Source organism: Canis lupus, chromosome 5, assembly GCF_003254725.2.
Source record: "Canis lupus dingo isolate Sandy chromosome 5, ASM325472v2, whole genome shotgun sequence".
In the NCBI taxonomy this organism is placed as follows: Eukaryota; Metazoa; Chordata; class Mammalia; order Carnivora; family Canidae; genus Canis; species Canis lupus.
In genome coordinates this window covers 15,402,463-15,426,309 of record NC_064247.1, presented here as the reverse complement: position 1 = coordinate 15,426,309, position 23,847 = coordinate 15,402,463, and the positions used below count along the sequence as shown (strand labels likewise).

Sequence of the window (23,847 nt, the reverse complement as noted above, 5' to 3'; positions counted from 1 at the left end):
TCTCAAATAAATAAATAAAATTGAATCTTAAAAAAAAAAAAAGAGCAAATATTCAGTGCTCCCTTCCTTGTCATAGCTTATTTGGAGAGAGGGGGCGTTTGAGAAAGGAGACCCAACATGGTGTTATTATTGTACAAGGTCCCCTGAACAGTTAAATTGCAGGTACTTCTCATCTTCCCTTCAGGTTTTGCCACAGCCCCCTTGCTTGTGCTATGGGAGGATATGGGGCCCATCTCTCCCCAGCCAACCCAGGTGGCTGCCCCTGCCTTGAACGTTTTCAAGTGACGCAGTACCCTGACAGACCCAGAGGCCCCTCCACACTTCCTGTGTGGGGTTCAGAAACTCGCCTCACCTCCCAGCCTTAGGTGCCTACTTCGGAAAATGGTGAGTCTCCCTCTAACGGGTCCCCTTTTTCAACCTGGCGTTGAGAACAATGACCTCAGGGTCTTCACCTTCAGCAGGGGTTTTGAGAAAGTCCTCTGGTTTCTTTTTCAGAAGTAATAAGCCACCCGCCTCCGCCATTTTGGGTAGAATAAGGGTGCATCCAGTGAGAGAAGGATGCAGTCGAGGAACCTCTGGAGAATTCTGGGACTCTGTCTCTTATCAGGTAAGTAGGGTAAAATGAGAAAAGGTGGTATTTCTCCAGACTATGGGGAGGCCTAGTGTTACCAAGGAGCCTCATTTACCAGACGATGTAAGGAACATTTTGTCCTACATCAGGGCAAAGATCTAAGACTGCAGGGTATGGAGAAAGATTTGCTCCGGTTGTACAGGAAACTATTCAGGGAACAGCCAAAGAAAAGCATTTAAGATCATAGCTTTGCAGAGCAGAGAAGTCTCTCTGCCTCCAAAAACAAGCTCGGTCATCAGTGAACAACCCAGCCTTTAAAAACTAACACAAAAGATATTAGAAGAGCTTATCTCCATTCCTTATCATGAGGAGAGCAGATAGTTGAACCCAAACGGTGCAGGGTAAAACAGGGTTGACCTCTGAAACAATAGGCACACAGTAACTTCCAGCCCCTTTCTGTAGACTAAGAGCTTTCCATTAATTTAGTCCTTTTTGAAGCAAGGGAGAATATAAGTTGATAAATAACCAAAAGCAATTCCACATCTCATAGGAGATAAGATTTTTTTTAACAAGTTGCCATTTATTAAGAGTCAGAAACTGTATAAAGAAAAAATTCAAAAAAAAAAGAAAGAAGAAATTCTTTATGTGTGTCAAATAATTTAATTCTTACCTCCATCTTGGAAGGTAAAAGTTATATCCCCTATTTTACAGACAAAGAAACTGATATGCAAAGATATTAAATAACTTGTTTAAAGTCACACAGATAGTAAGTGCTAAAGCCGACCTGGGGAATAGGACGGTCTGTCTACAAGGCCTATGCACTTCATGGCTGCTTGGTATAAAATGGCTCACGATGGTTTTAGTTCAGAGACCTAGAAAATGCTAACATAGCTGGGGCTCCGAACTCAGAGCCACAACCATCATGTCTCCATTTCCTGCTTCACTGTTGAGTTTCTCAGGCTTGAATGCTCACACACATCACCTGGGATTCTGCAGCATCTGCTTCAGTAGGATTGGAATGGGGATTGCAATTCTTCATTTCTAATAAACTCTTGGGCTTCTAAGTCTGCAACTGGTCCAAGGAACACATTTTGAGTGTCAAGGGGCAGGGTGTGGCTCCTGCAAGGAGGGGTTAGGCATTTTCTTAGAGGCTTATGATATAAACTAATCTTTCCCAGGTCAGGGGGGAAGGGAGAAAGAGAGAGAAAGACTCAAGCACCCCTAAAGATTTGGCATCACGAGGGACTGTGCCCAGTCCGCTCTGGAAATGGATGAGCACGAGGCAGGTGGAAGGGTCTCACTCCATGTAGAGACTAATGGTAAAAAGGGAGTTCCAGGTTTATGGAAAACTTTCAGGCAACATCAGGGAAACTAGTCATCATAATGAATCCAAGTTATTGCTGAGTGAGGAACCCAGTGGAAGTGTGACCAGGCTCTTCAACACACAGGCTCTTAAATGGTGAGTAATGGGAGTTTCAAATATCTCCACCTCTGTAGCAAGCAGAAAACAATGGAAAAACTGAACAATCAGACAAGCCATAGCGAGAGATGGAACAAGAAAGTCAACATTTGTACCTAACGAAGAGCTTGTTTTTTTTCCTCAGTTTGATTTTTAAAATGGAAGCTTGGCTACAAAAATTGTTTTGCTATTTCTCCAGTGGCCCAAAAAGTAGACTCAACTTTTTGTAACTCCTGTTTGTCAAATATTGAGTGTTCATATTTAATGCCAAATGCTTCTTTGCTTTGTGTCACCCAAATTGACCAGGAACCCCTGGTCTATACCCAACAGTATGCATCACTTACCTGGGGGACAGGGATGAGTGTGACCCTGGGGTGGTTGGGAAAGACTTCGCATGTTCAGAAATGATCAGATCAGACCACGTCACTTTTTCTGCTTGGAATTTCAGGGACCCACAACATTTACTAACTTTTTTTTTTGTATTTATTTTCTAGTTGGTGCTTGGGGGCAGGACGGTAAGTAAGATATGCTCTCTTTCCTTGTTATTAAATCAACCCTGCATTCTTTGTTTTTATGAGTGAAGTTTTCTCTAGACACCCCTGCCAACAACACACACACACACAAAACTTCCACAGAGACCCATTAAAGGAGTTTCTACCACCTTCTCCTTGGCCTTTTTCTGATCAATCTAGTGATAGTTCCGGCCAAGAAGAGGAAAGCAACAGAGAGCACAGGAAATATGAGTCCAAACCATTTTCAAAAGAAAAAATTGAGACTGTTAAGTTGAATGTGCCAAAAGTTTTCATTTGTTTGAATTTCATATTTGATGTGGGATTTTGTAGAGGGCATGAACATATGCACGGGGATGTGGTGAATAAGCCTCTGGGGCATCATTTGGGTGCACATCTTGAGTCACATGTCCAAATACCCTGAATATGTGTGTGCATGTGCATTCACGTGCACACACACACATGTGAGTATGCCTGGCCTGGACTTATGTCCTGATCATAGCAGTGGAGTCAGGAGCATCCCAATTGGAACCCTTTCTATTCAATCAGCTCCTCTGAGCTTAGTGAACCAATTTTGTGTCTAAAGATGGCCACTGTGCTGTGCCTGCTTATATTCCATGACACTGAATCATTTGCAATATTTTTAGAATCCTTTTTCCCCCTTTTTACCATACAGCATGCTTTATTATTACTTTACTGACAGACGGAATATGTCAAAATTACTGAATATGCTTCAGAGTAATTAATCTCTTCTGCGTGCTACTGTCATTTAGAGTTGATTATTCTTTATCATTGATTTATGTGCAATCCATATCTTCTTTTCTTTTTTCTCTAGCTTTGAGATATAATTGATGTATAACACTATGTAAGTTTAAGGTGTATGATATAATAATTGACATTGCAAAATTACTACTTAAGATCCATTTTTGTAAATTGCCGTCGGCTGTTTAACGTAAGATATAGGGCCCCAAACAGATTTTCCTATGCAGCCATGAGGAATTTGAAGATCCAATCATTTTTTCCTTTTTTCTAATTTAGAAAATGACATTTTAGTGCTTGCTTCAGCAGCACATATAGAAAATGACATTTTATTTTTTTATTTTTTAAGAAATCTCCATACCTAATGTGGGGCTCAAACTTAAAACCCCAAGGTCAAGAGTCACACGTTCCATCAACCGAGCCAGCCAGTTACCCCAGAAAATTACATTTAATACGGTAGAAAATTTGAAAGATAAATATAAACTTGTCCATAATCATTTCACCAGTCATAAACATTGACGCAGTTCCATGGTGCAGGGTTTTTTTCCTTTTTCTTTTTCTATTTTTATTTGACAAGAGTTGATATACAATGTTACATTAGTTTCAGAAGGTCCTAACCCAGGGGACTAGGTCTGTTCTTAGTAGCTGATACAAGCGTAACTAATAGTTGCTTATCATTTCCTTTTCAGAGGATTTCAAAGCTTCTGGTAAGAGGATTTTCATTCTACACCACCTCTTTTCAAATGTGGAACCAAATGGTATTGAGGACAGTCATAGTAATAAACACTGAGAGCCAGAACCACCATAAGAAAAATACAATTTTCTGTCTGTAGGATCTGTAGATGTGCCAATGTCTGTTGCTGTCACGTATCCCTGAGAATGCATTGAGAAGAATATACATGGGGTGGGAGCCGTCACTGAGTTTTTGTGTAAATCCTAAGTTCATGGAAAGCACAGATGGTGTCTTACTTACCTGGCCCAGTGCCTGGCACATAGTAGGTATTTTTTGAATCAGTAAGTGATCACTAATTCCCTCTCTTTAAGAAGCTGATGGTCTTGTGTGTGAAAAATAACTGACAATACAGTATGTTATGTGCTGTGCTATGGTAAGTACAGGCTAAAATGAAATACAAAAATAATAGTGGCCAACTGTACAGAAGATAGTTGGGGAAGCCTCCCCAGAGGTGATTCCTGAGCTGAGTTTTAAAGGATGAGGGATCCCTGGGTGGCGCAGCGGTTTGGAGCCTGCCTTTGGCCCAGGGCGCGATCCTGGAGACCCGGGATCGAATCCCACGTCAGGCTCCCGGTGCATGGAGCCTGCTTCTCCCTCTGCCTGTGTCTCTGCCTCTCTCTCTCTCTCTCTCTCTCTCTCTGTGACTATCATTAATAAAAAAAATCTTTAAAAAAAAAAATAAATAAAGGATGAGCTTTGGGGTACCAGGCTGGCTCAGTCAATTAAGCATCTGACTCTTGATTTTGGCTTGGGTCATGATGTCATGGTCATGAGATACAGCCCCATATCAGGCTCCGTGCTAAGCATGGAGCCTGCTTACGATTCTCTCTCCTTATCCCTCTGCCCCTTCCAGATCACAAGTTCTAGCTCTCTAAAAATAATAAGAGTAATAGTAATAATGATAATAATAAAGATGAATTTGTATTTTAGGAAGAATATTTTAGGCAGAGGAGTTAAGGCTGTGTAGTGTGAGGTTAAGAAGCTAGATGGCTGGGGTGCCTGAATGGCTCGGTCAGTTAAGTGTCTGCCTTCACCTCAAGCCATGAGGTGAAGGTCCTGGGATCGAGCCCCTCGTTGGGCTCCCTACTCAGTAGGGGAGTCTGCTTCTCCCCCTCTCTCTGCTCATGTTCTCTCTTTTGCTCACTCTCTCTCTCAAATAAATAAATAAAATCTTTAGAAAAAGAAAAAAGAAGCTAGATTGCCGTATGTGAATCCTTGGTTGATTTCTTATTTGACGAGTGCCTGAATAGTTTGCTTCACTCTTCTGTGCTATAGCATTATCATGTATAAAATGAAAATAATAAAGATACCTAGCTTGTAATGTTGTTATAAGGACGGAATAAGTAATTCACTTAGAACATCATCTGACATATAGATGCAATGAGTGAATTTTAGTTGTCATTATTATATGGGAAGCATACAGACTAAATAATAAGTATTAATGTTTAGTGAACATGTGTGTTCTAGATATTGCCCTAAATATTTTACCTGAACTTCTCATTTAATTCTCCTAACATCTCTATTCTACTGATAATGAAACCAAAGTTTAGAAAATAAATAGTCCAAACACCAAGATAAATATAAATGCAGATTTAACTGATACTGAAACTCATTTTCTTAACTATCATGAAACTTTGTTTCTGGATATGCACCAAATCTTTGTGAGCATTCAAACAATTTCTAGGCACAGATGTCTAGCCTATGATGCTAGGTCCTTTTTGGAGTTACATACATAAGTCTAAGCTCTGCTACCGTATCTGTGCCAATAAAACTCATGAACAATTTTCTTTACATTCTTTACATTTCTTTTTTTTTTTTAAAGATTTTATTTATTTATTCATGAAATACACAGAGAGAGAAAGAGGCAGAGACATAGGCAGAGGGAGAAGCAGGCTCCATGCACTGGGAGCCCGATGTGGGATTCGATCCCGGGTCTCCAGGATCGCGCCCTGGGCCAAAGGCAGGCGCCAAACCGCTGCGCCACCCAGGGATCCCTACATTTCTTTTTCAAACAAACATACCAACAGAATGAAATGTCTACTTGCTTTTAAGCTGTTTTATTTATAATTTCTAGCTTATTTAACATTGCTAATAAATAGCAGTATTGAAAAATTATTTCTAAGTCAAAATAATTTCAACCATCTATGTCATTCTATTCAACTCCCAATTATTAGCAGATAGATAAATTGAAGAATGACTTGTTTATCATCCTGTATGATGTCAGCTGGAGAGTTGTCCGAACAACTGGGTCAGAACTCAGTTCTGTTCTTCATCTTAGCAGGACCGCAAGAAGGAAAGGAAGAAAGTAGCTAACATTTTTCTTAAGCATCTGCTATGTACCATTCATTTTTTAAAAAAAGATTTTATTCATCCATTAAAGAAAGAGAGAGAGTAAGTGCACAAGCAGGGGGAGCAGCAGAGGGAGAAGGAAAAGCAGACTCCCCACTGAGCAGGGAGCCCAACTGGGGCAATCCCAGGACTCCAGGACCATGACCTGAACTGAAGACAGACACCTAAAACTGACTGAGCCACCCAGGTGCCCCTTGTACCATGCATTTTTACCAGTGTAACCCATTTAATACTCACAAATACCTGTGAGGTAGGTGTTTTATCTCCATTTCCCAGATGAATAAACTGAGGCTCAGAAAAATTCAATGACTTGTCTTCAGTCACACAGCCTAAAGCAGATGTGGGATTCAAACACAGGACTTCTAATTCAGTCCAATGTTCTGTCCCCAACAGCATACTGTAGCAAAAAAGCTCCCAATAGAGAGAGAGCTGTCTCTGAGCATCACCACCTCTCCTGTCTTCCAATTGCCACATTCAGGCTTGAGCATAACTTAGTGCCACCCTGGGTCCTGTCCACAAGTCTTCCAGAAAACAAGGATGCACCCCAGCCTCACATCCCAGGACAACACTGCCTGCTGTGGGGAATGTGCCCAGGCCCCAAATTGTATTAGTGGATTTCAGTTGTCCATACCAATAGTGATTCCCTCTAAGAAAAATAATTGAGAATTGATTATACTCAAGAGATGGTTCAACATAAAGCCACTTTTTAAAAAAGATATTATTTATTTATTTGAGAGAGAGAGAGCATGAGCGGGAGGAGGGATAGACAGAGAGGGAGAAGTAAACTCCATGATGAGCAGAGAGCCTGAGGTGGGGCTCAATCCCAGGATCCTGGTATCATGACCAAAGGCAGACGATAAAGCCACTTTTTATTGGAAGAACCATTCCCTTTAAAGGAATACAGTCCAAAAAATAAAAAATAAAAATAAAGGAATACAGTCCTGGGACACCTGGGTGGCTCAGTGGTTGAGCGTCTGCCTTTGGCTCGAGTCGTGATCTCAGGATCCTGGGATCAAGTCCTACATCAGGCTCGTCACAGAGAGCCTGCTTCTCCCTCTGCCTGTGTCTCTGCCTCTTTTTCTCTGCCTTTTGTGAATAAATAAATAAGATTAAAAAAAAAAAAAAGGAAAAAAAATAAATTAAAAAAAAAAGGAATACGGTCCTGTACATAATTTAAGGGCAATAAAAGAAACATGGTCTAAGATAAGAAGGATGTTTGGTCTCCATTATGAGGGATTCCATGCATTATGAGAGAACTTCTGAATGGTGAAAAATAGGTAAGCCCAAGCATCAATGGGTCCAAGATCTTGCAAAGACGAGTGAAGGTCTTTATCTCTAAGAAGACCCTTTCATGTCTATCTAAAATATGGTTCTTGCTAATGTAGGAAGTTGAGCTTGAAGACTTCTAGAATTTTTCAGTTTTAGGGTTTTAAGACTTTCTGAGCTTCAGTAGATCTAGATCTAGGGGCACATGCTGGTATGCATCTGAGCTGCATCCAGGAACATACCTCATGTAAATACCTCACCTTCAATGCTTGGGGCTCCCTAAAGGAAGGGCCTTGTTTGGGGGTTCTTGGAGATAATGTCTAGTCCCACTTGAAAATGTTTATCTACAGTTTAAACTTAAGCCAAGGTTACTGTCTTACGGTGCTTTTCTTTTCTCATGTTCAGATGACTTGACAAGTATATCTCCAGAGAAACGTAAGTTTGTCTGTCTTTCATGTATGCCCTGAAGAGGCAGGTGGGGTGGATAGAGAAAAAGGAATTGGGATCCCTGGGTGGCGCAGCGGTTTGGCGCCTGCCTTTGGCCCAGGGCGTGATCCTGGAGACCCAGGGTCAAATCCCACGTCAGGCTCGCTGCATGGAGGCTGCTTCTCCCTCTGCCTCTCTCTCTCTCTCTCTCTCTCTGGGTGACTATCATAAATAAATAAAAATTTTTAAAAAAAAGGAATTGGCTGTGAGAGATTAACCTCTCAAGAACTGAAGTCCTTCCAACATCACATTTCCAACTCTTATTTTGGAAATATTCCCCAAGGGGCTTTTCTAGGCTTTCCTTTACTTCCTTCCTCCCCTTCCCAAGCCCCCATGTCCATGCCTAAACTCTGAAGTCACCCTTAAGGGTGACTCTTAAAGGTTCTCCAGTTCCCCTTCTCCTTCAGATCCCCTCTTTCATGCCCTCTAGCCAGCAGAGTTCCCCTTTGACAAGATTCAAGACCTGGATGACAGGTGGTCTTCTGTATCTGGTCGATCCTTTTATTCCTAATTTGCCTTTGCCAAAATCTTGCTGGTTTCTCCCTCCAGTTTCTCTTCTCTTCTTTCCTGTTTTCCAGGGTTTAAGGTCTCCATCTCTGGAACCGAGGTAGTGGTGACATGCCCTGATGTTTTTGGATATGATAATATAAAATGGGAAAAAAATGATAACCTTGTGGAAGGTGCTAGTAACAGAGAGCTATCTCAGAAGGAGTTTTCAGAAGTGGACGACAGTGGTTATTATGCCTGCTATGCAGATTCCATAAAGGAGAAGAGCTATCTCTACCTGAGAGCAAGAGGTAATATAGGTCTCCAGAGCAAACACCACAGGACACTTTAGAAAAGGCCACTTCAAGAGAGCACTCTCAATTATTTCCCCAAACTCACCTCGCAGTCCCCTGGCATCTTTGTGCTTCTCTTACACTCAATCCTGAGACTCTCAGGGGCCATAGGGCATCAGTGTTTTCTGAAATATGGATTAAACACGAATAGGGGGTTGCCTGGGTCAGCACTAGATCTAAAATTAACAACTTCCCAAGAGACAGGATGGAGTTGTTTGCATTTTATCAAATCCAGAATTCTGGCATAGATATGGGTTTATCTGATGCCTTATCCAGAGATCAATTCTTCAGAAGGGTTTGTAGAGCTGCTATAATAAAGAATCATAAACTAAGGCATAATAATGGTAGCTAACATTTACTGAGTACTTACTAAGTTTCAAGCACCATACCAAACATTTGCCAGGGATTTTTTTCATATAATCCTTTCAACAACCACATGAGTTAGGTATTATTTTATTCCCATTTTACACAAGAGGAAACAGAGGCTTTGTGAGTTGAAAACACTTCTTATAATTCTCACAGCTAGTGAGCAAAAGAAAGGAGCTGGGACTTGAACCCAGGACTGTCTGACTGCAGAGCCTCTACCTATAACCTTCACTCTTTGCTTATTGTTAAAAACACTGAAAGGCCCGGCTCTGGTCATGGCAAGCATGTGAGTAGTAAGGGGAGAATCACCTTTATTTAGTCCTTGCTGGTTCTACTGTACTTGCATCTTCTTTTCTCAGTAACTTCTCTTCCTCTCCCCTATCTCTGTCCCCCACAGTGTGTGCAAACTGCATAGAGGTGAATCTGATGGCAGTGGTCACAATCATTGTAGCTGACATCTGCCTTACTCTGGGGTTGCTGCTGATGGTGTATTACTGGAGCAAGACTAGAAAGGCCAATGCCAAGCCTGTGATGAGAGGAACAGGTGCCGGCAGCAGGCCCAGGGGTAAGACCATGGAGTTAAGTTGGAAGAGTCTCACCAATGGGGACGTCCAGCCTGGGCCAGGATGGGTGGCAAGTCCACAGCTAGGTCAAGACAACTTCTATAGAACATTCACTGTGTGGCCAACATTCTGGACAGATGGTTTCACATCTCAGATTGCTTCTCTCTTTCCTACCAGAAATACAAAAAAGAGAGAAATACAAAAAAAAATTTATTAACAGGATGGCTGTGAGTGTTCTAGAGTAGCCAGATTCTGCACACGCCCCCAATCTGTGGGGAGAGAGACTTTGGGATATTATTAGCTCCTGCCTTTTTCTTTCCCTTCCCCATAGAAAAGGACACATGGAAGGACTTTGCACTGAGGGAAGTCATAAAATGATGAGAAGAGTATGGAGGTCATTAGAGATGGGATGAAAGGAAAAGGAAACAGGAGGCAGAGGACCCAAGATAAAAAAAGGAGAGGGCCAGAGGAGAGAATGAAGGAGGTTGCCATCCGGGATCTGGGTCTCATTGCCACAAGATGAGTTTTCCACATGGGAACTAATCCTTTCCCTTCCCTCCTCTGCAGGACAAAACAAGGAGAAGCCACCACCTGTTCCCAATCCAGACTACGAGGTAAGAAGGGATAGAGTCGGGGAGGGGATCTGTCTAGAGAAGGGGAGAGGTGGGACTGTCCATCTGGCTTGCTGGACACTTTGATGCCCCTCACGCAGGGCTCCCAGACAACCTGCCCCATGCCCACCTTCTCCTCCTTCAGAACAGGGCCATTTCCAAGGCTGTGTGGCTTCTACGACTATGGCATGGGGGTTGGGGGTGGGGTGACCCTCCTCTTTCTGCGGCTTAGTCGTTAGCTGGGATACAACATGGGGAATACCATATCCGCACCTTCTAACACGATACATTCAGGACTAGTTTCCAACAGTATGCATGGGTACGACCACGCTGGTTGTTGAAATATTAAAGTATTTCGTTGGTAAATAGCCCCAAGCTTCCAGCTCCCCTCTCCCAACACACAGGCTGCCAGACATCGCAGCCTCTCCTCCACTAGACTGCTTTTCCATTTAACAACTAAAGAGTTAATGCCTGGCCTCAGGAGAGAACCAACCACCAGGACTATTTCGGTTGGCTGGTGTGTGTGCACTACCAATTGTTAAATATCGGGATGCTCACACCTAAACAAACTCCACAACTATTTACTGAGCACCAGCCACACACATGGTATTCACCTTCATATAAGTGACTTCATTTAATCCTGGCAAATGCCCTGAGAGATGAGTCTTTAGATGCCCATTTTTGAGATGGGAAGGCTGAGGCTCCCAGAAGGTGTCAGGGGCAAGTCTGTTGCCAGTGGGTGCCAGGTGAGAATGCGAGCCAGCTTCTTGACTACTAGTCTGCGGTCCTTTCCATTGCACTAAAGCTAGAGCTTCAGTGGCCCCTTTTTTCTGGGGGGAGCTACTTCCTCCTGTCCTGTTGACCACGACCTCTCTATTCCACCCACAGCCCATCCGGAAAGGCCAGCAGGACCTGTATTCTGGCCTGAATCAGAGAGGCATCTGACGGCTCCTGAGGACACGGCCTCCCCAGGGCCCAGGTCTTGGTGTCTCCAGGTCCTGCTACTCCCAGTACCCTGGGTAAATCTTGAACCCCAGAAGAGAATTGTTCCTCTGCCTTCTGGAGAACTAACTCCCAGCCTGCAGCCTTATCCCCAGCTCCCTCCAATCCGCCTTCTCTGCTGGCACTTGGTCCTGCAATATCACCTCCTCATCATGGCCACTCACCGCCCCCCCACCAGCCAGACTGCCCTCTGGTCGGGGTATTTATTTCTGTTACCCTGACGCCCCCACCATCACCAATTCCTTCCTACCCTTCAGAGGTATCCTTGCTCCCTTCCGTACCCCTCCTCCCGGACAGAACCTGCCCCCATCCCTTACTATCCCACCTACCTTTCCGTTTTTCCAGCTCTCTCTTTGGTGACCCTCTGTGGGGATGGACTAGGTAACTCTGGTAGAGGTCCTGCCCCATCCATGACCTTGGCCCAGAGCCACCCTCTGCCAGCAGGCCCCTGGATGATCATGATTACAAATGTGCTAGGCTCCTTGACAGCTGAGAGAGAAAATAATAAAGTGTATTTGGTTGAAAGAGTTGCTGTGCCTCTTTTCTGGGAGGCCCTCAGAGGCTGGTTCCTCACATCCTCCCACCTTTGACTCAATGCCCCCCTAGGATCCCAAATGCAAGTCCTACTTGTTTTCACCACTGGTGGGGGTGTTAGCTCCTGGTACCTTTGGAGAGGCCATTAGGGAAGAAATAAAAAAGAGAGGGAGAAAGAAAGGAAAAAAATAGTCCTTTAACTTATCTTAAAAAAAAAAGATTTTATTTATTTATTCATGAGAAACACACAGAGAGAGGCAGAGACAGAGGCAGAGGGAGAAGCAAGCACCCTGCAGGGAGCCCAATGCAGGACTTGATCCCAGGACTGGGGGATCGATCATGCCCTGAGCTGAAAGCAGACGCTCAGCCCTGAGCCACCCAGGTATCCCTAACTAACTTATCTTAGGGGATCCCTGGGTGGCTCAGTGGTTTAGCGCCTGCCTTTGGCTCAGGGCGTGATCCTGGGGTCCCGGGATCGAGTCCCGTGTTGTGCTCCTGGCATGGAGCCTGCTTCTCCCTCCTCCTGTGTCTCTGCCTCTCTCTCTCTCTCTCTCTATGTCTATCATAAAAAATTAATAAATAAATATATATATTTTTTAAAAACTAACTTATCTTAAAGATGACAGAGAGTGACTGATGGGTCCCCAATGGAGCTGTCAGTTCAGAAAACAGAGGGACAGAAGCAGAAACCTTCAAGGACAGGTGAGGGTGGTGGATGGGGAGCTTGGGGGTTGAGGTGGGGGGGTCTGATTTCCACAAGCTGCCCGGGAGAAGAATCCAGGGCTGAGCCCCTGCCCTGCCGTGGGGAAGGAGGTGCTCTGGAGCAGGTACCCCTCCCTCTACCCTGCAAGCCAGCAGCCTGCAGCCAGAAGGCAGCTGTGGTTTGACCCGCCCGGATGTGGTCTGTGGGGCCCGGTTGGAGGGCCTCACCCCCACCCAGCACCCTGTGCTCCACTGCTAGCTCAGAGTGAAGGCCAGAACTATGAGAAGCTCCAGGGACCCCCTTCTCCCTCTGTGTACCCAGAAACCTCCCCGCTGACCACAGGGCTATTTATGCATGTGGCCACAACGAAGGGCCATTTGTGGTTAGCAATGTGCCACATGCCTTTCACACTCAGTCTCGGGCTCGTGGCCACAGATTTGTTGGTCCCTGTTGAAGGATGCCTGTTGCCCTCTGTGCACTCAGCACCATAGGCTCATAAGGAGACTGTGATGTTAACCATCATTAGCTGCTGATCAGCAGTCTGGGCCTCTTGTCCCAGGTGTTTCAGGAAGGGGAGGGATGGCTCAGGGTGAGAAAAGCAGTAACAGCTACTGTCTAGTGAGCAATGACTAGGTTCTAGAAATCACCCTTAGCACTCTCCATGTGTTGCTCCTAAAATCTTTATAACAGCTCAGCAAAGTTGACAAAATAGATGTTGTTGTCCTCATTCTACAGATGAGGCTACAGAGACTCAGAGAGGTTGTTATTTGTCCAAGTTGCACAGCTAGTGAGGGACGGAACAGGAATGAGCAGCCAAGACTGTCCAACTCCAATGCTCTGAACAGCTCTGTGGGATTGACAGTGATCAAAAAGAATGCTCGCCGTTTTCCTGGCTTGAAAGCTCTGGGAAAAAAAAGAAAAAAGAAAGAAAAGAAAAGAAAGCTCTGTGTTTAATCACTTAGGCACTCCTTCGGTCAAGGGCTTTTCTCATCACTCATGGGGCAGACCAGCTGTGTGCTAAGGGCTAAGGGGAGACAAAAAAAAAATAGTTTTTGCCTTCAAGGAGTTTGCAATTATAGAAGAGTGGCCAAGAGTGCAGAAGTTTGAACAACAACAGGAAAATGAATGTAATTTAGCCCCCATGGGTGCTGTAGACAGTGCCCCAAGGAGGAACTCCACTCACCGAAGACAAAACAGGTAACCTAAATAAGCAGTAAGCTATTAAATAAATTGAACTGATAGTTTAAAACCTTTCTACAAAGAAAATTTGAGACCAAGAAGACTCCACAAGTGAAATCTACTGAATATTTAAGGAAGAAATAATAATGATTCTATATAAATTCCTCCAAAAAATTGAAGAGGGAATACTTTCAGAAGTTCATTCTATGGAGACCAAACTCATGGTAACGGTTGATTTTATGTGTCAACTTGGCTGAGCCACAGTGTCCAGATATTTGGTCAAACACATCTGGATGTTGTCGTGAATGTATTTTTTAAGTTGAGATTAACATTTAAATCAGCAGAGTTTGAGTGAAGTAGGTTATCCTCCAGCATCTGGGTGGGTGATTAGCCCCATCTAATCAATTGAAGGCCTTACAGAAAAAAAAAAAAAAAAAAAAAAACAGCATGAGGTCCTCTGAGGAAGAGGGAACTCTCTATCTCTAGACTGTCTTTGGACTCAAGTTGCAACATCAATTCTTCCCTGGGTCTCCAACCTGCCGGTTCACCCTGATGATTTTGGACTTGCCAACCTTCACAATTGTATGAACCAATTCCTTAAAATAAATCTCTCTCTTTCTCTCTCTGCTCTCTTTTCCCTTTCCTATATAACATCCTGTTGGTTCTGTTTCTCTGGAGAACCCTAATGACAAATCCTGATATCAAAACCAGGCAAAACATTACAAGAAAAAAAAACTGAAGACCAATATCCCTTAGGAAGAGAGGCAAAATTTCTTCACTAAATAAATTTAATCTAATAATATATAAAAAGGAAAAAAAGAATAGGGCTACCCAGTTGCCTCAGTCATTGGAGCCTGTGACTCTTGATCTTGGGGTCGTGAGTTCAAGTCCCACGTTGAGGATAGAGTTTACTTAAATATATATAAATATATATATAATATGCTTATAAAATATATTTTTATAAATTATATATAATAAATATATATAACATATATTTATATGTTTATATATAAACATTTACATGTTCATATATGTTAATATATGTTTTATATATGTTATAAAGAATAATATATAATGACCAAGTATAGTTTATTTCAGGAATGCAGGATTGATGTAATAGATCATGCCACCAATGTAATTTATTATATTAACAGATTAAAGAAGTAAAACCGGATAATCATCTCAACAGATACAGAAAAAGCATTTGACAATATTCAACAACTGTTTTTACTAAAAATTCCCAGCAAACTAGAAAGAGAAGGAAACATCCTCAACCTCTTAAAGAACATGTAAAAAAAAACGTATGGCCAATATCATACCTAATGATGAAAGACCACATTTCCCCTAAGATCACAAATACGGCAAGAATGTCCTCCCTTCCCTTCAATTCAACATTGTACTGGAGGTTCTAGCCACTGTGATGAGCAAAGGAACAGAAGTAAAATATATCCAGATTGGAAATGGAAAAGTTAAATGATCTTTATTCACAAGCAACCTGATCACCTATGTAGAAATTCTGACGGACTACATATAAAAAAAAAAAAAGTACCAGAATTAATATGTGAATTAATATGTGAAGTTTTCAGGGTACAAGATCAATATACAAAAAAACAACTGTTTTTCTAGATACTATCAATGAACAACAATTGGAAATTGAAAGTTTAAAAACACCATATAAAAGAGCATCAAAAAATATAAAATGCTTAAGGGATAAATCTGACAAAAGATGTATTCATGGATTGGAAGAGTCGATATCATTAAGATGTCAATTCTTTGCAAGTTGACCTTTAAATTCTACACGATCCTGATCAAAATCCCAGCAAGGCATTTTGTAGTAACTGAGAAGCTAATTCACATGGGACTACAAAAAATCTAGACGGGCATTTGGGTGGCTCAGTTGGTCAAGCGTCTGCCTTCAGCTCAGGTCATTATCCTGGGGTCCTGGGATCAAGTCCTACATCAGGCTTCCTGCTCCATGGGGAGTCTACTTATCCCTCTCCCCTTGCTCTTCTCCCTTCTTGTGTTTTCTCTGGTTCTCTCTCTCTCAAATAAGTAAATAAAAACTTTAAAAATAATAATAATAAAATAAATAAGTAAAATAAAACAAAGAACTTAGAATAGCCTGACTACTTTCTTTAAAAGTTGCATCTTGGGATCCCTGGGTGGCGCAGCGGTTTGGCGCCTGCCTTTGGCCCAGGGCGCGATCCTGGAGACCCGGGATCGAATCCCACATCGGGCTCCTGGTGCGTGGAGCTTGCTTCTCCCTCTGCCTGTGTCTCTGCCTCTCTCTCTTTCTCTCTGTGTGACTATCATAAATAAATAAAAATTAAAAAAAAAAAAGTTGCATCTTAGCCATTCCACTCCTGAGTATCCAACAGAAATAACAGTAAATGTCCACACAACAGCTTATATGTGAATGTTCATGGAAGCTTTATTTGTAATAGCCAAAACCAGGAAATAACCCAAAAAACTATTAACAGGTGGATGGATAAACAGCCTGTGGTATGTCTATACAATGGAATACTATTTACTGGCAAATAAAAAGGAATAAAATATTGATAGATGCACCAAGATTTTGATGAATCTCAAAATAATTATGCTCAAGTGTAAGAAGCCAGCCCAAAAGGGGGTACATATTATATTATTACACTTATGTAAGCATCTAGAAAAACAAAAACTAACCTATAATGACAGAAAGCAGCTCAGTGGTTGCCTGGAGGGTGGGGGAATACGGAGAGGATGGAGGGAGGGATAGGATGCAAAGGAACACAAGGAAACTGTTCAAGGTATTGGATATGTTCATTACCTTAATTGTGGTGATGTTTCACAAGGGTATACATATGACAAAATATCACATTTTACACTTTAAGTATACGTAGTTTATTCACGTCAGTTTACCTGAATAAAGCTGTTTATTTTTAATATATGTGCTGCTGAGGTGAACACAAAGCTATTTATTTTTCAAAAGATTTATTTATTGGGGCACTTGGGTGGCACAGTTGGTTAAGTGTCTCCTTCCAGCTCAGATCATGATCTCCAGTTCTGGGGATCGAGCCCCATGTCAGGCTCCCAGCTTAGCAGGGAGTCTGCTTCTCCCTCTTCCTCTCCCTCTTCCTCCCCCTACTCATTCTCTCTCTCTCTCTCTCTCTCTCTCTCTCTCTCTCGAGTAGTCTTTTTAAAAATAAAATATTTGTTTGTTTGTTTATTTATTTGAGAGAAAAGTGTGAGTAGGGGGGAAGGGCAGAGGGAGAGGGAGAGAAGGAATCTCAAGCTGATTCCCCACTGAGTGTGGAGCCCAACTCAGGGCTCAATCTCATGACTCTGAGATCATGACCTTAGCCAAAATCGAGAGTCACATGCTCAACCATTTGAACCACTCAGGGGCCCCAGTAAAGCTGTTTGTTAAAACCACACAAAAAAAAAAAAAAAAAAAAAGAGAGAGAACCAACGGGACACATGTTTCCAGAAGGGCTCAGGTGGAGGGCAGTTTTCTCAACCTTGGCGTCGCAATAAAATCACTTTAAGCCATTCTGAAAGCCCTGGTGCCTTAGTCCCAAGATAATCAGAATCTCTGAAGATTCCAAAGTATATGCCATGTTGAGAACTGGTGAGAGGTATAAGGAGATAGAAGAGCATACAAGGAATACAAGGTGAAGGGAAGAGTGCAAGAGGTGGGAAGGATACAAGCACTGGTGCAGTAGAAGCCAAGGGAAAGTTGTCCAAGGTGGAGTGATCCAATGTGAAAGTAGGAGGCAGGCCTCAGAGAACAGAAGTAGGAATGTAAAAGGTAGGAATGAGCCGTAACCATGAATGAAGCATGTATAAATTGGAAGTTCATTCTGTTTCTAACAAAATTAGCATCTGTGGGCAGGAATATAGTGGGCAGAATCATACAGATCTCTGGTTGTGCGGTGTTAATTCTTTCTCTTTTGGGGAACCCTGGTCCTGAAGTTCTTTCAATTACCATAACTCAGAGAACAAAAAGATGGGTTGCCCCTGTGGAAGATGGGAATAAGCATAAAGGACCCAAAAGAATCAGTGGCCTCAGTTCTTCCTCTAAACCAGAGACTCTCTGAATTGGGGCTGCTTCAGAATCCCCTGGAGGCTACATGCCTAGAGTGGAGCCCAAGTGTCTATATTTTTAAGAAATCCTTCAGAGTCCCAAGGTTTCAGAACCACCACTAACCCAGTAGCTGAAGATGACATCTATTGAAAATATCCCAAGGCCCTGTTCACTCTCAAGTTCCAGGCTTCCAAGTGGCTGAAGAGTTTCTGATGTTAGGGGCGCCTGGGTGGCTCAGTGGTTAAGCATCTGCCTTCAGCTCAGGGCGTGATCCCAGGGTCCTGGGATCAAGTCTCACATCGGGCTCCCCGCAAGGAACCTGCTTCTTCCTCTGCCTATGTCTCTGCTTCTCTCTGTGTGTCTCACACGAATAAATAAATAAAATCTTTTTTTAAAAAAAGTTTCTGATATTAGTTTATTATGCAGAAGGCAGGGGCAGGACAGGGACAGATTCTGAGAAAAAGAAGATGAATGGTACCTTCTATACCGCAGTAAAGGGTACTGAATGGACCTACATTAAAACCTCCTCACAGCTAGTGGCTACCTCTCCATGGGGTCATAAAGCCAAGGCCAGCCCTTTAGCAGAAGTGGGACTTTGTCACACATACTCTCCAAGTCTTGATGAGAAGTGATCTCTTGGGCTCTTGATGTTTCCACCTCCTCTGCTCATGATGTCACGGAAACCTCTGTGTGGCTAGGTATCTAAACATAGCAGCCTGCCCTCGGCTGTGGTGAGGAAGTCAAAGCCCTCAAGGGGTTGTAATAGGGAGCTGGGGGCAACAAGTAGCAACAAGTGTGGTAGAAGAGATCCTGCACCCAGGAAGCCCCCTGGGTCAGGAACACCAGGTCCCTGCACCAGGGAGCCCACTGGTCCAGAATAGAGTGGGAGACTGCCCATCACACTGTCCATCTGGGGCAAAGGACTGGAACCAATGAAGGAAGGACACAGGTGGGCAGGGAAGGCAAGGGCTCAGCCAAGTCAGGACAACTCCCATGCCTTGCCCAAGAGTCTTGAAAAATCCAGGCACCTGCCAAGTGAAATAAGACTTCTTTATTGAATGAGCAAGGAAAGAAAGTACAGTCGATAGCTGATACTGCTATAAGGTTCTCAGGTTCACTTCTTCCGAGGCCAGTTTTCACCAAGATGACTATACTGAGCATCATTCCGATCTCGAAGGGGCTAGGAGGTAAGAAGAGGAACAGTGAAGCAGGATCAGGATTCTCCTAGTGAAGACCCCAGTCAGCCCCAGAGATGAGAGTTCATACCAAATTTCCCAGTGCCCCCCACCCCCCGGGATGAATTCCTCACCAGGACTCTTCATCCATACACATAACATCTAGCATCAGCCTCTTCATCCCCTCCTATTCTCCTCCCATTCTCCTCCCATTCATGTATCTTTCCCCTCAGGGCTCACCTGATAGAGCTGGTCATTTTCCAACAGAATTTGAGTGTCAGCAGCTAGAAGAAACAGGGAGAAAGAGTCATCAAGGGCCTAGGAGGATGGGACAGTGAGACTCCATGAGTACTGCAGGAGGACTACAGCTGGTCATACCCTCAGAAGTCTGCATGAGCAATATAGGCACAAGTCTTCCAACAACCAGTTTTAGGAGTTCTTAGGAGACTGCAAGAGTGACTCAGATGAGACACAACCCATTGCCAGCCCCATTCTTAGCAGGTGCATGCTCACACCCACAACACGCATGTACATACACACATGCACACTCTGTCCTTTCCACTTACACTTAGAGGACCTTCCAGTCTCGTGTCCAGCAAAGCAATAGACTCCCAAAGCAAGGAGCAGAGTGGCGATTATGTCAGCGATGACAATGCCAGCCAGGGTAGCTGAGTTCAGCTCCACACAGTTCTGACACACTGTGGGGGAATGAGGGTAAGAGGAGAGCTAGAGAGCCTTCAAGACCAGGGAACCATCCCTGCCCCCTAGGGCAGCCCCAGAACCTCACACTAAGACTCAGACTTTAGTAAGACCCCTGGATAAAGGCCTGCTGATGCCTTTGCTACATCCACCTCTGCCCTTAATCCCAAGGAATCCCTGAGAAGAGCCAAGAAGTACTTTCAGCTTTGTAGGAATGTAAACAAGGCAGTAAGGCCAAACAACTCTCTTTTTTTATATATATAATAAATTTATTTTTTATTGGTGTTCAATTTGCCAACTTACAGAATAACACCCAGTGCTCATCCTGTCAAGTGCCCCCCTCAGTGCCCCTCACCCATTCACTCCCCCCCCCCAAACAACTCTCTTAACCAAGATTCTACTGCTTGAGTCACAAGGCCCCTACTGTTTTTTTCTGCTAGTTAAGTTCCAAAGTCTGGCTCACACCATTACAAGAGTAACTTCACTTTGTTTAGAGAACAGATTGGTCCACCATAGTGCCCTCTGGCTCTAAGGTTCTCATATCCAGAGGTCCCATCCATTTCAGTTCAAAGAGTCCAAAAGGCACATACTTCGATAATATACTTGCATATAAGGTGCTTTGTCGGATTGTTCTTCTGTCGCATTGCACCGATATATTCCTCGTGGGTCCAGGATGCGTTTCCCCAAGTCCAGAGTTCTACTGTGTGGGAGTTGTATTCCCATAGTTCCCTCTATCCTTAGGACACTGGTATTGCAACTCAGGAACACTCTGTCCTCAAGTTCCTCCACAGATACCTTGAAGGGGCTCACTAAGGAGAAAACAAACAAACCAACAAACAACAAAAACAAAAAACAATGATTGCAGCCAGCTGTTTGGTCTGTAGCAGATGCCTGATTCTGCTGAAGTTTATATTTTAAAAGGACCTCTTTCTAAGTCTAGGACAATTTATGGTTTCCAGTGAGAGAGAAAGAAGTCCCAAGAAAAAGGCTTTGGGGGGCTCCCCATGAACTACAAGAACCAGGAAGGATGCAAGAATTCAGTCCAAGCAGAGCACAAACCCTGACAGACATGGAGCAAAAGAGGAAACCATGGAAGCTGGTTGATCCAAGAACCTTCCTGGAAATGCGTTCAGACCACTGATTAGAAGTAGAAGGAAAGCGTAGACTATTGAAGCACCAAAGAGACATGGAAAGACAGAAGAATGTTCCTCGGCTGGAAATGTCCACATTTGTTCTCCAGCAAAACTTTTTTTTCTAAGATTTTATTTATCTATTTGAGATAGAGAGAATGCACGAGCAGGGGAGGAGAGGCAGAGGGAGAGGAAAAGCAGACTCCCCACTGAGCAAGGAGCCCCACACGGGGCTCCATCCCAGGACTCTGAGATCATGACCTGAGCCAAAGGAAGACATTTAACTGACTAGCCACCCAGGCGCCCACCAACAAAACTTTTAACTCTGTTTCCCAGCCATCTACAACCCTTCCACTTTAATTTCTCATCCTCTTCTCTCCCTTTTTGCCCCTGCCCCAACAGCTACCAAGAAAATGGGACTCTCACTACTAAAGTCTTTCCTGGGACCAGTGATGGTTAGGATAGGAGAGAAGCTGGTATGAATTACCAGCCCAGTGTTCCAGAAGGAGGCCCAGGGCAAAATCCATGTAATGATTTTTAGTTATTCTACCCTTGCTTAGGGGGAAGGGAACAGAAAAAAAATTATCAAATTCATTCTTGGGGCTCCACACAAGTGAAGTTATGTTGGGAATTTAAGGACTGGAGGTATGCACAGTGCCTCTCTAGATCCACTGAATTACTTTGAGAGTATGTCCAGAGTCCACAGAGGCACAAGGATCTGTATCTCCAATCCCAGTGAAAAGTGCAATCCAGATTTTTCCTGACTCCATATTCAGTTACCAATTTGAATACAAGAGCATCCTCTGGAAAATCCCCAAGAGAGTTATTTCTCATGCCTCTCCAGCAGACCAAGATTATATGGGCATATATCAGAGAGATACATGTACATCAGATGCTTCACATCCTACAGTCATGCCTTCCATGCGGATTTGCTTCCAATGGAAATCCTAGATATCCCAAAGCATTTGTCCCAGTTTGCCTGAGACTGAGGGGGTTTCTGGGATAAGATCACTTTTAAAACCAAGCAAACCAGGGCACCTGGGGTGTTCAGTGGCTGAGCATCTGCCTTTCGCTCAGGGCATGATCCCGGGGTCCTCGGATCAAGTCCCACATCGGGTTCCCCATGGGGAACCTTTTCCCTCTGCCTATGTCTCTGCCTCTCTCTGTCTCTCATGAATAGATGGATAAAGTCTTAAAAAAAAAAAAAAAACAGGCAAACCAAGATGTGTTGATCATCCTACCACCTCAGATATTCCCTCCTTCCTTCTCAATTTAAAGTTAACTTTCTCCTAAAGCATGCCCCTGAATACTGGGACATGGCTACAGGTGGCGACAAATGATGGCCAAATGACTAAGAGTCCTAGATCCCAGAGGCTTTCTGCTCTAGAAGGAATAGTGCTCCCTTACCAGCCCTAGGCTCAGGCCCCTGCAGACTGCACATTTCCTGCAGATCTCTGGCCCAAGGCCTTTAGAGAGACATTGAAAGCCAACATGCACGCCTAGCCGGATTCAGTCAAAGCCAAGAACCTGTTTCCCAAATTCAAACCGTGTGCTACATCCCAACCCTGCCCTCCCTGACAACTCTGCCAGGTGAAGTGTAGCTAGCATTGAGAAGGATTTTCAAGTGGAGCTCACTCCAGGTGCTAATGTCCCTCTCGGGGTTTCTTCTCTGAGATGCCCCCACCACCTAGAGAAGCCTTACCTCGGGAGAGGAGGACAGCCAGGATCAGGCCAGCCAGAAACCTGCAGTGTTCCATTTTCCAGGAGAATTCCTTCAGTAGGTAGACCCAGGTCACAGAACCACCAACCAGGGTAAGAGTGCCCTCCCCCAACTGACTCACGGGTACCCGGAAAAAGTAAAGGGGTGGAGGAAGAACTAAAAGACGGCTGTGTCTCTGCTATCTGCCGTTGATCATGGGAGACTGTCAGAGTAGGGGTAGACTGGGGGTGGGGTAGGAAGGAAACAGGTGCAGATTGTTCTTTCTCCAAGCAGGGAGCTTGGGGGGGGTGAGGTGGAAGGGAGAGCAGAGTGTGGAAAAGTTTGCCTAGACCTCTAGGAAGTGAAAGAAGATTTAGAATGTTCTTTCCTGAGTCACTGATGAAAAACAGTAATTTCAGAGTTGCTGTCAACAGTGTAACTACATTTACTCACTACCTGAAAACTGCCAGCTCTCAAAACTCTGGAAAGAAACTGTGAGCCCCATCCCATAATCCATACCAACAAGGTTCCTCCCATTTCTGGTCTTTCTTGGGACCCTGCCCTAGTTCCTCCTTAGGCAGCCTGGAACACCAGACTGACTAGCTTCTTACCAGTGGGAGGTTGGGCTTTGGAGCCCCCCAGCCCAGACAGGTATTTGAATACCAACTCCTATATTGCCTACCCACCTGGCCTGAGCCAGTCAGAATTTTTCAGAGGCTAATTCCTTCAGTATCCCAATAAGGATTCAGACAAAAAGTTTTCATGGTACGTAACACATCGTATTCGTTCAGTAAGAGATCATTATTAATAACAACATGATTGGGGCACCTGGGTGGCTCAGTGGTTGAGCATCTGCCTTTAGCTCAAGGCATGATCCTGAGGTCCTGGGATTGAGTCCCGCATCAGGTTCCCTGCAGGGAGCCTGCTTCTCCCTCTGCCTATGTCTCTGCCTCTGTGTGTGTGTGTCTCATGAATAAATAAATAAAGTCTTAAAAAAAAAAAAAGCCAATATGATTGACTCACAGGCATAATTGAGTCTCCCCAGTAGACAATTGGACTATACCCTCCTGTGGCCTAGGAGGATCCAAACTCTCTACGGGGCCAGAGTTGAACTGTAATTTACCTGAGGGCAGAGATAGCATATGTCTTGCT

At 43.9% G+C, this 23,847-nt stretch overlaps 2 protein-coding genes across 3 annotated transcripts; one reads left to right on the top strand and one right to left on the bottom strand.

Moving 5' to 3' along the window:
- The first annotated feature begins 228 nt into the window (after window positions 1–228).
- LOC112671249 (T-cell surface glycoprotein CD3 epsilon chain) lies at window positions 229–12,038 on the top strand. 2 transcript variants are annotated; one of them, XM_025465342.3, is made up of 9 exons: window positions 229–384; window positions 496–607; window positions 2,525–2,545; window positions 3,988–4,005; window positions 8,052–8,081; window positions 8,711–8,929; window positions 9,735–9,902; window positions 10,468–10,514; window positions 11,400–12,038. In XM_025465342.3, exons 2-9 carry the CDS (start codon window positions 559–561, stop codon window positions 11,454–11,456), a joined length of 609 nt encoding a protein of 202 aa, XP_025321127.1. In that variant the 5' UTR covers window positions 229–384; window positions 496–558; the 3' UTR covers window positions 11,457–12,038. The 2 variants fall into 2 exon arrangements, with proteins under 2 accessions (XP_025321127.1, XP_035572713.1); XM_035716820.2 differs by lacking the exon at window positions 3,988–4,005.
- Window positions 12,039–19,023: 6,985 nt separating this feature from the next.
- On the bottom strand, window positions 19,024–22,963 carry LOC112671248 (T-cell surface glycoprotein CD3 delta chain). The gene is made up of 5 exons (XM_025465341.3): window positions 22,699–22,963; window positions 20,457–20,675; window positions 19,734–19,865; window positions 19,408–19,451; window positions 19,024–19,172 (listed from the first exon to the last, which is right to left on the bottom strand). The coding sequence occupies exons 1-5, from the start codon at window positions 22,751–22,753 to the stop codon at window positions 19,107–19,109; spliced, it is 516 nt and encodes a 171-aa protein (XP_025321126.1). The 5' UTR covers window positions 22,754–22,963; the 3' UTR covers window positions 19,024–19,106.
- Window positions 22,964–23,847: the final 884 nt, after the last annotated feature.